At 42.9% G+C, this 16,300-nt stretch overlaps 2 protein-coding genes across 3 annotated transcripts in view; both read left to right on the forward strand.

The window, feature by feature from the left end:
• WIPF3 (WAS/WASL interacting protein family member 3) overlaps window positions 1–16,300 on the forward strand; it is a 323,552-nt gene that overhangs the window by 209,437 nt on the left and 97,815 nt on the right. The window lies entirely within an intron of this gene.
• Window positions 1–16,300, forward strand: part of PLEKHA8 (pleckstrin homology domain containing A8) — a 77,814-nt gene that overhangs the window by 31,742 nt on the left and 29,772 nt on the right. The window contains exons 2-3 of one of the 2 annotated variants that reach the window (XM_075062426.1): window positions 9,332–9,448; window positions 10,452–10,607. In XM_075062426.1, coding sequence (XP_074918527.1) covers window positions 9,332–9,448; window positions 10,452–10,607 — 273 coding nt within the window. Of the gene's footprint in view, window positions 1–9,318; window positions 9,449–10,451; window positions 10,608–16,300 lie in introns of both variants that reach the window. The other variant, XM_075062427.1, reaches the window with a different exon arrangement.

Consider the following 16,300-nt stretch of genomic DNA (forward strand, 5'->3'; position numbering starts at 1 on the left):
AGTCTACAAATTCCCGCCCCTGACTTTAAACAATCCAGTTCTTTGATTGGTCCTCTGGTCAGGTGTTTGGTTACCCTTTCCAGGTAAAAGAAACTTAACCCTTACCTTACCTATCTATTTATGACATAGGTACCATATTAGCAATTCTCCAGTCATGGGATATGACCCCCGAGTTTACAGATGCATTATAAATCCTTGCTATTGGGCTTGCAATTTCATGTACCGGTTCCTTTAATAGTCATGGGTGGAGATTATTTGTGCAGTAGCCACCCTGCCACTAGCCCTAAGATCCTCATTACCCTTATTAAAAACTGAGGCAAAATGTTTGTTTAGGTGTTGGGACATACCTGGATTATCTTTTATCTTCAACCCATCCTCAGAGTTTAGAGATCCCACTTCTTCTTTCCTTATTTTCTTTTTATTTATATGACTATAGAACCTTTTATTATTGATTTTAATTCCCTTTGCAAGGTCCATCTCTGCTTGGTTTTTGGCATTCTCACGTTTTCCCTGCACTTCATGACCTGGAAGGAGGTAGTTTTCCTAGCTGACCTATCCCATCTTCCATTCCTTATAGATTTTCTACTTTCTCTTAATAACCTGTTTGAGATGCTTGCTCATTCCGCACGGTCTGCAACGCTTCCCTATGAATGTTTTCCCCTTGCTTGGGATTCAGGCCTCAGATAGTTTCTGCAACTTTGACTTAAAATAATTCCAAGTCTCCTCCACTTTCAATTCCTTGCAGGGTGGATTTGATTTAAATCACTAGTCAGGAAGACTCGATTTAATCATGGATTTCTACATAAAAGTGCATCCTTGTTGGTTGTTATAACCTTAATACATATTCTTCACAACTCAGAGATAGATGTAGGTTTCATTTTTAGAAGGTACACACTATATATTTTTAAAGTGCTTTATTTTGAAAACTTTTCAGATTAATTTTACAGCTATATCAGAAAATGAATGATTGTTTGTTTGGTTATTTCATTTACCAAATGTAATTGAAGCAGATATTTATCAAGTCATTGTGAGGTGAACTATCTCCAGTTCCACAGGTTAATCATTAATATTTGGAGGATTTTCTTGCCATGCTGTATTAGGAGAACATCATGACCAGACAAACATTTAAATTATTTTATTTAACTAAAACAACAACGTTATGTATTCTGGAGTTTTTTCTTCAACTGCAAACACATATTTTAACAAAACAAGCATATGAATTTTTGAATTTAGTTAAACATTCAAGTTTTTTAAAATCAGGTTTGTTTCTGTTAAAATTGTTTTTAACTAAAATAGTTTAAATGAAATATTTAAAACAAAAATTAAATTGACTGTCAGCCAGGTCAACATGACAAACTTAAAATATTGGCTTCTGCAGCTATGTTATTATATTATTTACTGACCTGCAAATAAAATTTTATAAATAGCCCCTAAGTTTTAAATACCCTTTAATTAAACTAGTTTAGTATTTAATCGGTTTCTAAATTTACTTTCACTATTAACAAAAATTCAGAAAATCTCTAAATTACAAAAGCAAATTCATACGCTTCAAAATATATATCAAATTAAAAAGTATGCTTTTCATACAGCTTATAAAATGTCTATTGTATATACTGAGTATAATGTATTGTGCTGTATAACTAAAACTGTACAATAACCTCATGTTATTACTGTAAAAATGTTACTACTTTTCTTATTTATTTTAATAATGACTGGTGGATCTCAAATCAAAGAAGGCTACACTAAGGGTATGTCTACACTACTCGCCGAATTGGCAGGCAGCGGTCGATCCAGTGGGGATTGATTTATCGTGTCTAGTCTAGACGCGATAAATTGACCCCTGAGTGCTCTCCCGTTGACTCCTGTACTCCACCACTGCAAGAGGCGCAGGCAGAGTCGACGGGGGAGCGGCAGCAGTTCACTCATCACAGTGAAGACACCACGGTGAGTAGGTCTAAGTACGTCGACTTCAGCTACATTATTCAGATAGCTGAAGTTGCGTAACTTAGATTGATTTCCCTACCCCGTCACCTTCCGCACCCAGGGTAGACCAGGCCTCAGAAAGACCTCAAGACTTCTGGAATGTGCTGCTCAAACAGTTTCACTTTTGTTTCTACTGCCTGTCCTTCCCTTCTCACATTTATCTCCAGACTTCTTCTCCTTGTCCAGCTCTGTTCTTCCCCCAACAATCTTCTATTCATTGAACTTTTTGAAACTTTGAACTTTTAGAGCGAGGTAAGGGATTGACTCTGTATGCACAAATTTGCAGTGGGACAATAGAGTTGAAGTCTATTTCTCACCTCTCTATATTTATTTATTTATTTAAAAACATTTTTGCTGTTAACAAACAACTTATCTCTGGAGACACAAATCCACAGTTTGAGAAATGCAAAACTAAGCATCTCTGGTGGTATCTTCTAGACTGAGCACTGAGTCCCATTGGGTAGATAGAAAGATTAACCTAAATAATCTATACAGAAGCCTCTGGAACCCCATAAGATTGGGTCCCTAATCCATGAACTTTTCTTAAACATTACATGAATATATTGTCTCATACTATAGAATTAGAATTTATAATCCCTATTCCATGATGAGATATCATAGAGCTATAATGTACAGTATCTTCATTAAAACTATCTTTAGATAGGTTTTTTCCCTCAAAAAGCATTTTATCAAAAAAATCCAATTTAAATTAAAAAAGCATGATTGTGGGATTATTCTCAGTGCTGCCAACACATGTGATACTATTGTGTCATGACTTCTGGCAGGCTCAGGAATTTCACCTGAGCTGCCTGCAGTTCCTGTTTCTGCTCCTAGAGGCTGCTATACCACTTGTCTGCAAGCAGCTTTAGCTGTTGGCCACAGGACTGGGGCCCCTTATGTGTTCTGGATAAGTTTGGGGAGCTGCCCGTGGGAACCTTCCAGGGCAAGTGAGGGACTGAAGAGTCTGCCAGTGGGAAGGCAGGTAGTGGGAGGAGGAGGAGCTTTTCTCAGGGGGAGCAGGTGGACAGGAGAGCCAGGACCTGCATTTTTTTCGTACATATTTTTTTATTCATTTAAGGTTGAATTTCTCTGTCTCACACTCATGTGTATATTAGGGGTAAGCAGACTTTTTAAAATGTAATGGACTGTCTTTTGGTTGTTATTTCTCAGAACAAATGAACAAAAACAAGCAAACCCTCATGATTTTTTGGGGTTCTGACTCATGATTTTTGAACTTTTGAGATTGGCCGTACTAACTTCTTTACATCAATACTGTTAGAAGTGAAAGTAAATATGGCACCTGATATTAACTTTTAACAATCCAAATAAATTGCTCACTGACACTGTCCTCTAAAGTGAAAGCCAGAGAAGGTATTCGTGCAGTACTCCCCTTCCTGTGCATCTCCACTACTCTTGGTATGTGTGAGACCACAGATTCCTTTCTCCATTGGCATGTGAAGTAACTACATAAACTAAAGCAAGCAATGGGGGGAGGGGGCAGGGCCTCGGGGGTAAGGAGCAGCATGAGGGCAGGGCCACAGTTCAGGCACTGGTGGCTCTCCATTTTTATGCTGTTCCTGCTTTAGATGCTCTAAAAATGCCAAACCCTCAAAATAACATGTACATGTTAGAGCAGTGGTGGGCAGCCCATCAGGATAATCTGATTGCGGGCCATGAGACATTTTGTTGACTTTGACCGTCCGCAGGCATGGCCTCCAGCAGCTCCCAGTGGCCAGGAACCGTGAACTGCAGCCACTGGGAGCTGCAGGGGCCCAGGCCTGCGGAAGATCAACATCAGAAAAATGTCTCGTGGCCCACAATCAAGTTACCTTGATGGGCCACTTGCAGCCCCTGGGCTGTGGGTTGCCCACCACTGCATTAGAGGATTATAAGGAAAACGCAGACCCACTCTTGTGTAGGAGCACCTATGCTGAGAAAAACCTTGTATTTGTATTAGTTCTAGGGACAATCTGATTCTCAGAGAGGGACAGGAAATGATCCAGAAATTATCTAATCTGTAATTACTCCTTTGCTAAAGACTACTTGTTTCTCCTTTTGAATGGGAATGGTGTGACTATTAATAGTACTGAATGAGCAATGTGGAATGAACTTGGTTTCACAAGAAGTATGGGCAAATGTTTAATATATGTGTGTTTCATATAATGTATGAAGCAAATTGGGATTTTGAAAAATACAGTGTAGAGTAGAACCTTTGTTGTTAGTGCAAATATTCAGGAGACTTCTGTGGCATTCAGGGGCATTGATTTAAATCAAAGCAATATAAATCACTGATTTCAATCTTTTAATCAGCAAGCAGGCAACCTTGATTTAAGTCATTGATTTTAATCATGTTTTGCATTTGTATATCTTAGTTATCTGTCTAAAGAGAGGTTGATGCTCATTTTGTCAGGTAACTATTAAAACATGTTGATTTGCAACTAAATATAGCTTTTACACTAAATTTGGTGTTGCTTTTTGCTAACCAGGAGAATATACTCTATCTATACAAATTTATTTAAGCAATTACATAGCTTATCTTTTTACTAGATTAATTTTTTGCTTGCAATTTGTGTTGAGCTGTATTTGGATAGAAATTAAATTTTAATTAAATACACAAAAGCAGCATTTAAAAAAATTAAAACAAAATGTGTTGGATACGTAAGTGGAAAAGGTTATCAAAACATATTTTGCATTTAAAGCTAACTGATTTATTACATAACAAAAGTATTATCTGTAGTTAGTGAATTGAACTGATTGTATCTGATTACTAGTTGTAACATCTTGATAGACATTGTGGCGCTCCACCTTTCACGCCTAGTTTCTGTTCCTGGATTGGTAGAGGAAAAACTGGTTTTTCAACTCCAAATTGGTTTCTTAACTTTGAATCAACAGGTCATTGAACTGAACTAGTTGAATAAATTAAAATGACGAAAGTAATCTCTCTGACTTGCAGAAGAGGCTACTGCTGTCAAATATTGGTTAGCTCTTCAGCAAACTCCACTTCCAGGTGTTTAGCCAGTGATTTCCATCAATTTGGTGGTTTGACTTTCTTTAAAGCTTGGCAGGAAACATGTACTACTTAATATTTTTGTATTCATTTTTGTATATAATTTAAATGGTTGTAGTAGATTATAATAAGTTTAGACATCAACATAGGTTATCAATTTCAAATTTAATTTTGAATAGATTTATATTTTAAAATAATTAACCTGTTTTTAATTTAAAATTTTTGAAAATCAAATTCTTGTCCATCCTGATAGCCGCCTTTCCATGTGAGGATCCCAAAGCACTTTACAGACATTAATGAATTTTATGCCGAGCAGCATCCCTGTAAGATAGCTTTATAATATTATCCTCACTTTACAGATGACAAAACTGGGGCACACGGAGAATAAGTCACTTGCCCAGGGTGTCTTAGCAGTTATGTGTCAGCTCTGGGAATTGAGTCAGAAGATCCTTAGTTCTGTATGTTAGCCACTAGGCATACTTCCAGTAAATGAAAACTGACTTGTTAATAATGGAAGGCATATTCCTTGCATACATAGAGGACCAGCTGCCAACAGTATTGATCTCACCAGGTGCCTTTTGGGGCAAAGAAGGGGATGTTCTGTAGGCAACAGATACCACTTGAGTATCCAGGAGTAATCCAGGCTTTAATAAACTTCCTAGACTACAAACCTTGTGTGGCATTGCCAAAGATCCTCCTTCAAACGTCAGTGCTGATACCACCTTTGCCAGCTCTTCTGTTGCTTTCTTCAATATATCAATACCACCTAAGTCTTGTCTGGACCAAGCCTTGCACAACTATCATCCAGCCATGACTCTCATGCAGACACTGGTCATGTGTTTCACTACACCGTCAGGTCAGAGGTGGTGGAGATATAGAACTGGGTATCATCATATGAAATAAACAGTGCAGCTCATTAAGAGCAGGAGAGGTGACAGACACTGCCTGGGAAATCTTGATGCATAAGAGTAACTTCCTTCTGAGACCTCAAAGAAAGGAGTGGTGCCACTCCAGTAACCTATGCAACCCTGCTAAGGGCTGCAAATGTGTCAAGAAAACCTCACGGTCAATGCGAGCAGCAGCAGCTGACCAATCTAAAACACTCAGCCTGAACATTTGCATTTCTTCTTCTGCTAGGAGGAGTTCTCTGGCTAATACATGGACTTCAGAATCTGCCCCATATCTAGGCTTAAAATGTGGTTAACTGAGGTCAAAGAAACCCATGTACTCCATAAATTGTCAAAGTAGTCCTGCTATAACCCTCTAAGTAACCTTTCTCAGAAGAGGGAAAAGAGATATGGGTCTGTAGTTAGAAAGAATGTCTGCATCAAGAAGGAGCCTTATCCTAGCTCCCCTGCTGGTCACTGGGACTCTCTTCCCCATTGCTTTAGGGAAGAAATGTCAATCTAAATGAATAACAGGCCAGTATTTTCCCACCGGCCATCGTCAGCCTGGAAGGATATAGTCACATCCCCATCTTTTCCCTTTACAAATTTAAAAAAGGAAGAATAATACTTATTTTCCTCAGTAGCTGGTTTAACAACTGATGTTTGTAAAGTGCTTTGAATGCCAGGAAGTAAATAAGCATTAAAGTATTATGTTCATAATCCAGTGGCTGAAAAAAAATCTTAGTGTCTCTTACCTTGGTATCTTTAAAAACCCAATGAAATTAGCATCTCTTAATCAAAGCATGTTTTTCAAAAGTGTAGGACTGGAAGGGACCTCAGTAGGTCATCTAGTCCAATCCCCTACATTCAAAGCAGGGCTAAGTAATAGACCAGCGGTTCTCAAACCATGGGTCAGGACCCCAAAGTGAGTTGTGACCTGTCGCCAGGGCTGGCTTAGACTTGCTGGGGCCTAGGGCTAAAACCCAAAGGCTTCAGCCCTTGGCAGCAGGGCTCATGTTACAGGCCCCCTTGCCTGGCTTCAGCTTTTCCATCCCCCACCCGGAGGCAGTGCACCCCTACTCCGAGCAGTGGGGCTCTGGCGAGCTCAGGCTTTGATCCGCCCACTTGGGGTCATGTAATTTTTGTTGTCAGAAGGGGGGTTGTGGTACATTGAAGTTTGTGAACTCCTGAGCTAGACCATCCCCAATAGGTTGTTGTGTATCCTTTTCTTAAAAACCTCCAATGACAGAGATTCCACAACCTCCCTGAGCAATTTGTTCCAGTGCTTAACTACCTACCTTGGCTGTTGAGAAGTTTTTCCTGATGTTCAGCCTTAACCTGTCTTGTTGCAATTTAAACCCATTTCATCTTGTCCTATCCTCAGAGTTAAGGAGAATGATTTTTCATCTTCCTCCTTGTAACAACATTTTATGTACTTGAAAACTGTCCTTGAAAACTTGAAATCAGTTCCACTTCTCTGCATTCTCCAATATTTAGTTATTCCAGCTGGATTTGCACTGTGTGACTGTTTTTCCTCTGTCTCAGCAATCTGGAACCAAGACTTTCAGGATTCTTATTCATTACAACATTGAAGTCTGAATTGTGTCCAAAGTTAAGCCATATTATTATTGAACAACTCTGAGATTTGTTTGATAGTGACAGCCATAGTTCCTGAAGAGTGAAAACAAAAGGAGACAAGCAGGCCTTCCAGCCTGTGGAAATGTGAAGACAATGCTGAATTCTTAGACATAGAAGGACATTTATATTTCTGGTGGATAATAAGACAAAAACATTCAACTGTTAACGGTACTAATTTTAAATACACTTAGGAGTACAGTATGGTGGGGACATGATCCAATGCCCACTCAAGTCAACTGGAGTCTTTCTCATTTCAGTGAATGTTGCATTGGGCCATTGATAGACATTTGCTTTCAGTGCCTCTTTAGTTTTATCTGCTTATTTTACTGACATCAAACTTTGCAGAGCTACTGACAGTAAGAGCTAATTCAAGCTGTGGAAGAATGAGCTATGTTCTGGCAGGCCTAGTGCATCATCAATGAAAGTGCACCTAAATGCTCATTCTGGAATCTTTAATGTTGTCAATTTTAACAAACAGAAGGGACGCAGGTTTAACTCTTCAGATACTAGGTTGAGCTTCTGGCACTCTGGGAGTTGGAAAATCATCTTGCAAAGTCGATATGGAAGTCTATATGTAGAGAATTAATCTAGAACACAAAAAGATCCATTTTTATAGGGTTAGTTTTGTGACCATAACAAAATGTAAAATTCCTGTAATGAAAGATACCCTGTTGCAGTATCAGCAATTTGTCAGCCATATAGGGGGAAGGATAGCTTAGTGGTTTGAGCATTGGCCTGTGAAATCCAGGGTTGTGAGTTCAATCCTTGAGGGGGCAATTTGGGGATTGGTCCTGCTTTGAGCAGGGGTTTGGACTAGAATGATCTCTTGAGGTCCCTTCCAACCCTAATAATCTGTGATATTACTATTAGCCAGCCCTATACAATAACCTTCTGATGTCTGCTTGGTTCAGCATCTTTGGGTCCCAGGTGGCTAATATATTTTCCAGCAAAATCTTTGCTCTCTGACTTTTTAAAAAACTGGGACCTTTTTAAATATTAAAGTCTGCCACTGGAAAATGCTATATGCTCTGAAAGTTTTGATTTCTCATACATCAATACTGATTTTGTTCTGAAAATGCATTGCTTGTTCTACATAGTGAGAATTGTGACTCTTTCTGTGTTTGCTTATCTGGTAGAAAGAGAAATAAGATGTTAATTTAGCAAAAGACTAACTTTTTTGTAAGGGGGACAATTTATTTAAATACGTTTAAAATCCAGTTTATTTAAAATAAATTTTAACCAGCATGTGGACAGGTGCTCTTTGCATATCGCCGCATAGACTGTACAGTCCTTGACTGAGAGGCTGTAATTCAGTTGGACTCTGGCAATACAGTAAGCCATAACAGCCTAGCTGAAGTTATTTATGATCAACAGCAGCAATAAGAGCCCCAGAGTGAATTAGAGGCTTGTTATTGACGAGGAGCTATGTATTATTTAAGTAAGTGTTTCTATGCCATCAAGGGTCTGAAGTTGTCTTCAGTATTCTAGATTGAGGAAATTAGTCTGTCTGTAGCTTAATACTCAGCAAGGGATGATAATTTCTTCCACTAAATGTTCTCATCTGATTTTTGCCTGCATCTCACAAATCCAGTGAGGCTGTAGGGAAGGCCTGCAATTACTGCCAAAGGCTGCTGTGGTAAAGCTCAGTAAAAACCTCTATGGAAATGAGGTTAATGGAGCTTTAACCATCTTGAGTATCTCTTGTTTGGGCTTTCCTTGTATAGATTCCCACAAGAAATCCACATTGTTGTTGGACTAAAGAAATGTGTGTTATAAGAAAGATTAAATCACTGAGAAATGCAGTTTTGCTTTGCAGGCTGGCAGCCTCGATGGTTTCTTCTCTGTGGTGGTATCTTGTCATATTACGACTCTCGGGAAGATGCCTGGAAGGGTTGTAAGGGAAGCATCCAAATGGCCGTGTGTGAAATTCAAGGTAACTAAGGAACTTCAAAACCTGCTGTGCAAAATTCTTCCAATAAATTTCTTGCTCCCTTGTGGTTCTTAGATATCATTTTTTGTGATCTGACATGTCTTGTATCATGATTTCTTCTCCTCCTTCCACTCCCATATCACAACATGAATATAACCTCTATTAAACTTTAAAATAATTAAATAAAGAATTTTTTTTCCAAGAACTATAAACATCTAGTATGATGGGCATGCTGCATGTTGGCATAACGCATTAATTTCTTTTGTGAGCTATGGTGTAGGGGCTCACAAGTCCAGCTAAATGTTCCCTGGCACAGATCTAAAACAAGACAATCCACTCTGACGTTGTAAATCGTGAACAAACTTCCGCACTTCAGCTCTTAATCCATTAGGAGTGAGCAGACTAGTGACAATAATTTTGAGGTATAAATATAGGTAGGAAAACTGAAAGATGGACAAGGATACAGACTTGTTGGAGGAGGTTGCCTCAGATCTGCCTTTCACAGCAGAGAGTGTTCCCTTTTACTGACCGTCCCGCACCTATATAAATCACATAAACATGTCATACACGTTGTCCCCTCTTCCATTTTTTTTCTCTCTCTCTCCCTCTCTTTGTTTTGCACTTCTTTCTCATTGTATTGTAGCCCTCATGGGTCCAGCTGGACATGACTGAGAGTTCAGCATTGCTCTTTTTTTTCTTTATTTTGTGATTAAAGTGGAAGAGATTCCTGTTTCATGGCATGGAACATTCCTTCCCTCAGAGGCTGACAAGTTAAACTCACTAGCCTGGGTCACAAAATGGCAAGTTGGAAAGTTTTTTGACTGTTGATAACTAGCTTTCAAATATTATTTGACCTCAAGTTTTCCCCATACATTTGCAAGAATCCTAGTATTTTTCTATTGTAAAGTTAGGATGGGTGTGAGGGAAAGGATGCACCATACTGGAGGGTTTTGGTTCAGAAACTGTAGGGTTTTAATTCAGTGACTTTAATCTATGTTGCTCTTAGTTCACCATGCAGATAGTACTCGGATGGATCTGATTATTCCTGGAGAACAGTACTTCTACCTGAAAGCCAGAAGCACAGCTGAGAGGCAAAAATGGCTGGTTGCACTTGGAACTGCCAAGGCCTGCCTGACAGACAGTAGGGCGCAGAAGGAAAAAGGTAAGAACATTCTCTCAGAGCAGTGTTTATCTGGCACTTGAGCCTTTCTGAACAATGCATTTTTTACTTGTTCTTTATCTCCTTATTTTTTTCTAAGAATTTTGCAACTAGGAATGATAAAATCTGTACTTGAGCTAAAGTGTCCAAACCTGGGCAGGAGGCTTTTAGCACCTCTGAAAATCAGCCTTATCAGAGATGTAGGACCTTGACCCTAACTCTGACTTTGACATTTTGATCTTGGTTCATTTTAAATTATGCAAAAACAATTAATCCCCACAGCTACTTAAGCCTTCAAGGGTCCTGTGACAGTTAAATAGGGAACACCCAGACATTCCCAAAGGAATATCTTAAACACACATACACACACTTAGGCTGTGTCTACATTGCCACTTTCAGCGCTAAAAAGTTAGTCATTCAGGGATGTGAAAAAACACCTCCCTGAGCGACAAAAGTTTTAGTGCTGAAAAGCGCCAGTATAGACAGCATGTGGCTCCCAGCGATAAAGCTACCACCGCTTGTTCGGGGTGGTTATTTTTATTGCTGGGAGAGCAGTGACATGAGCAGTGTAGACATATCCCTACAGATTTAGGGGAAAACACCAACAATTCCCTCCCTCCGTGTCCTCACCGCTCCTGAGAGTCTTTTGGGTCTGAGATCTGCCCGCGTTCGGGGTAGGTGGAGATGCCCTTGTCTCCCTGCAGCAAGTCCCTCATGCTGCTGGCAGTCGTCAGCCATTTCCACGCGGAAACCTTCCTGCTAATAAGCACAGTCTTGGTGAAGAGTCTCAGGGCTTAGCTACGCTGGAGAGTTGCAGTGCTGGTGGTGGCTTTAGAGTGCTGCAACTTACTCACTGTCCACACTTGCAAGGCACATACAGCGCTGTATTTACTTGGCTACAGCGCTGCATATACTCCACCTCTGACTGGGGAATAACGACTGCAGCGCTGCTCCACCAGTGTGGCCACCAAAAGCACTATTATTGGCCTCCAGAGGTATTCGGAGGTATCCCAGAATGCCTGTTCAGCCACTCTGCTCATCAGTTCGAACTCTACTGCCCTGGCCTCAGGTAACCCGCCCTTTAAATGCCCCAGGAATTTTAAAAATCCCCTTCCTGTTTGCTCAGCCAGCTGTGAAGTGCAGTCAGTGAATCTTTCCAGGTGATCATGCCTCCACATGCCAAACGAGCCCCAGCATAAAGCAATGGCGAGTTGCTGGACCTCATCAGTGTTTGGGGGGAGGAAGCTGTGCAGTTCCAGCTGTGCTCCAGCCATAGGAATTTCAATACCTATGAGCAGATATCAAGGGCCATGCTGGAAAGGGGCCAGGACCGGGACGTGCTGCAGTGCAGGGTTAAAGTGAAGGAGCTGCAGAGTGCCTACTGCAAAGCCCGCAAGGGAAACCGCCACTGCGGCGCTGCCCTCATGACCTACCATTTTTACAAAGAGCTGGACGCGATACTTGACTCCACTGCCAATCCGAGGACCATGATGGACACTTCAGAGCGGGAGGGGGAAGAAGAGGAGGAGAGGGGGAGGAGGAAACCGAGAGTGAGGGTCCTGGGGTGGGGGGAGACACCTCGGAGTCCCAGGAGGCATGCAGCCAGGAGCTCTTCTCAAGCCAGCAGGAAGGGTAGCCAGTCGCAGCAGTGATACTTTTGTGTGAAGGACAAACAAGAGGAGCGGGTTCCCGCGTAAGGCGGCTTTTTATTTTCAAGATGAATGTTTCGGGAGAGGAGGGAGGGGTCAGGGCTGCATGCGTGCATGCCTAGTATGTGGAATAGGCCATTTATTGTGTCTATCACGTCGCGTAATCGGCCTTGGTATCTCTTCAAAAGTTTCAGCCAGAGCGTGGGCGTGACTTGCGAGTTTATTGGGAGAGAGCCACTGTCGGTCGCTTGTCCCAGTCCAGGCTAAATGCATCCGCCGCCACTGTGCTGCTAGGGGTGGGGGACATTTTGCTGCCACAGGCAAGCTGCATTAGGGGCCGGGTTGGAATTCCGCATTGCTGGATTAGACACCCTCCCGCTCTTCCCAGGTGGACCCGCAGACAGCACAGCTATCGTTCCAGGATCACTTCCTGTTGGAAGGTACTGGAGAGTGTTTCAGTGTAGGTGCCCACCTGCAGCTGTTTGCTTTCACAAGCACAGATACTCGAGGGACAAGTAACCCTAAGCGATCAGTCCCCTTTACTCCCATTTTCGGGGCTCTGTGGGTTAATGTGCGCTCTCTTGGTAGGGAAAATTAGGTGGCTATTGTGAGACTGATAGACTCTTCTCTGTCTGGGAATAACTGTCTGTGAGATATAAACAATGCTGCCTCTGTTAAGTGTTGCTGTTTTTGCCTTTTCACAAGCAACTTTTGAGTTTCTTCGGCTGCCCGTGTTTATCACAAGCCCAAAGACTCCAAAACTCCAGAGAAGCCGCGAAAAAGCAAGAGACGACCTGCTGCAAGCAATTTTTGGAATCCTCTGCAGAGAGAATCAAAAAGTGCTCGGACTGAGAGGGGAAAGTGGAAGCAGGATCGATAGAAAATGCAAGCAGCCAGGGAAAAAATTGCACAAAGGCAACTGATTTAAGCTCTTGGTGCGCCAAGCGGGATCTATCCAGGGCTCGTAGCCTGCGGCCAAGAGGCACTACCGCGCCGCCTCCCCGTCCCAAGCTCTTTCTCTTGATGGCCCAATGTCAGCTCTAAACCCCCTTCCCAGAATCCAGGTTCTTACCACACCAGCTGCCTCCAACACACCTGTACGTTCCAAACCAGTACCTGAATACAACCCTTTACCCTCTGCACTCAACCTCCCTACTAGCAGATATGAGCATTCCTGAGTGCAGCAGTCATTGCACATACACTCCAGACAGGACATATTCACCTGTGACTGTACAGTTCCACCACACCCTTCCTGCCCTTTTAGGTTTCCCAAATGTATGTGGTCTGGGTCAAGAGTTATTTTCTTTTCAATTGGAATGATTCTTGGTTTAAAACAGGTCTTTATTATTGGCAGGAAAGTCAAAGATACCTTAGCCAGGAAAGAAACAGGCACTGCAATCAGCTTAGGAAAAACCGATACCCCTACTACATTGTAAACAAATTTGCACTTCACTCCCGATGTAAGGCATCAACATTACTGTTTGGTTTTAAGCTCAAATCCTCCTCAAGGCATCCCTATCTGAGCCGTTGTGCTGGGTCCTCTCTAGTAGCCTGCTCTCTGGGCTGTGGCAAATTTCAGCCTCAGGCGTTGACTCAGCGGATCCATGCCTGACTGAAATGTTCACCCTTCCCTTCACAAAGGATTATGGAGGGTACCGCACGCGAATGTACTGAGGCATTGCTGCTTTCCCCCAGTCTAGCTTTCATTACAGAGATCGCAGCGCCCTTTAATACCAAAAGCCTCCCACAGTCATTTGGCACGGCTCGCTGTAGTAACCTGTCCTTGCTCCTGTCAAGCTTTCCCTGTATACGTTTCATGAGCAAGGCATTAACTGGGGTAAGCGGGGACGGTCTCCAAGGATCACAATGCGCATTTCAACGTCCCCTACTGTGATCTTCCGGTCTGGTAAAAAGTCCCGGCCTGCGCTTCCTGAACGGCAGTGGTTCTGAAAGCTGCGTGATCATGCACCTTTCAGCCAGCCTCGTAGGTTAATGTTCAATGAAACGCCCACGGTGATTTCCACAAGCGCCTGTGAGACCATGGAGAAATACCCTTCTCGATTAACGGCTACATCGAAAGCTAGTGGGGTGGTGCCAGTAATTGGAATAGGCGTTCCATCTATCGCCCCTCCACAGTTAGGGGAAACCCATTTGTCGCAAGCCATCCACAATGTTACCTGCACATTCCAGAAGTCACAGTTCTTTTACAGGATGCTTTAATGGCGCCGGCAACTTGATCACGATTCCACGGTCGACTTTCCCACTCCAAATGGTTCCGGAGATCGGTAGCTGTCTGGAGTTGCCAGTTCAGTATTGCAATGCCACTGTTCTCCACTGGCAGGGCAGCTCTCAATCTGTGTCCTCCTGCACCGCAGGGGTGGAGGGCGACTCAGCACACAGTCCATGAAAGTGGCTTTTCTCATCCGGAAGTTCTGCAGCCACTTCTCATCATCTTCCAGACTTCCATGACGATGTGATCCCCCCACTTCAGTTTGTTGTTTCCTGAGCCCAGAGCAGCGTTCCCATTGAGTGCTGTAGCATTTCCGTGATGCCACAAGTAATTATGCTAAGGTCAAGGCGACTTCGCTTATCATCGTCGGACTCCTCAGACTTTGGATTAAGGAATAGCTCAAACTGCAAACATGATTGCTGGCCGTAGACTCTTTGTCGCATACTTCCTCAGCAGTTCCGCCGCGCTCCTTCCCACAGAATCGCAAACTGCACAGAAACCGTTGAGAGAGTCAAGATGGTGCCAAACGTGGACGGAAAAACAGGGATTGCTGGGATGTGAAGCGATGCATCACGAGGCGTTGGGACAGGAAGCAGAATGACCCGCCCCCTCCGCCCCCTTCCCACAACCTATGGCGCCAAAATGGGATGAGGTGCTCTGTGGGATAGCTGCCCATAAGGCACCACTCCCAACACCACTGCAAATGCTGCAAATGTGGCCACACTGCAGCGCTGGTAGCTGTCAGTGTGGCCACACTCCAGCCCTTTCTCTACACAGCTGTATGAAGACAGCTGTAACTCCCAGCGCTGCACACCTGCAAGTGTAGCCAAGCCCCCAGTGTGAGGCCCCATGCCCCAGACATCTGAGTTCTCCTGCTCAACACCCTTGCTGAATAGAGGGTGGGAAAGCAGACAAGAGTCATTAGCAAGACAATAATTGTTGGCACCATCTGGGTGACTCTTCCTGTGTTAACTCTCCCCAAGGTGAGAGACTTTCCCTTCATCTCTGGCCTTGCTATGCATGGCATCAGACTATAAGTTCAAACTGGCTCTCAACACAAGACAGAGGCCTTGCCTACACTGGCGCTTCACAGCACTGCAACTCTCTGACTCAGAGGTGTGAAAAAACACTCCCTTGAGCGTGGCAAGTTACAGCGCTCAAAAGCGCCAGTGTAAACAGTGCCCCAGCGCTGGAAGTGCGGCTTCCAGTGCTGTAAGCTAACCCCCTCAGGGAGGTGGAGTACCTGCAGCGCTGGGAGAGCTCTCTCCCAGTGCTGGTGCCACGAGCACACTCACACTTCAAAGTGCTCCCGCTGCAGCGCTTTGGAGTTTCGAGTGTAGCCAAGCCCAGAAAGAGTCAGACACAAAATGCAGGGTCTGTTCCACAGTGCAAGTTTACAATAGCAAACTGTTAGCCAGTGCATATGGGTTACACACCCACGCATTAAAAGTATGATGCTCATGGTGTTAATATGATAGGTTTCAAAATAGCAGCTGTGTTAGCCTGTATCCGCAAAAAGAACAGTACTCAAGTACTCTTTTTTTGGTATATTAAGTATAAGTGTTGGGCAATCGTGTGAAATCTTGTTATGATTACTCTTACTCACTTGTAAGTATCCCACAATACCTTGTAACAGTACAACTCAGCATTTGGCATAAGGAAACTGTCAAAGGCAAGATATGTAAGTATTCTACCCTGTATGACAGACCCAGGCCAATGTGGTACAGGAGTCTGGTAGAGGGCAAATATACTAGTCACTGGCTGAGTAGTTTTCTGTTCCCTGAGTGACTAGAGCAGGGGCTGCACTGGAGTAATCA

This window comes from Chelonoidis abingdonii, chromosome 2 (genome assembly GCF_003597395.2).
Source record: "Chelonoidis abingdonii isolate Lonesome George chromosome 2, CheloAbing_2.0, whole genome shotgun sequence".
In the NCBI taxonomy this organism is placed as follows: domain Eukaryota; kingdom Metazoa; phylum Chordata; order Testudines; family Testudinidae; genus Chelonoidis; species Chelonoidis abingdonii.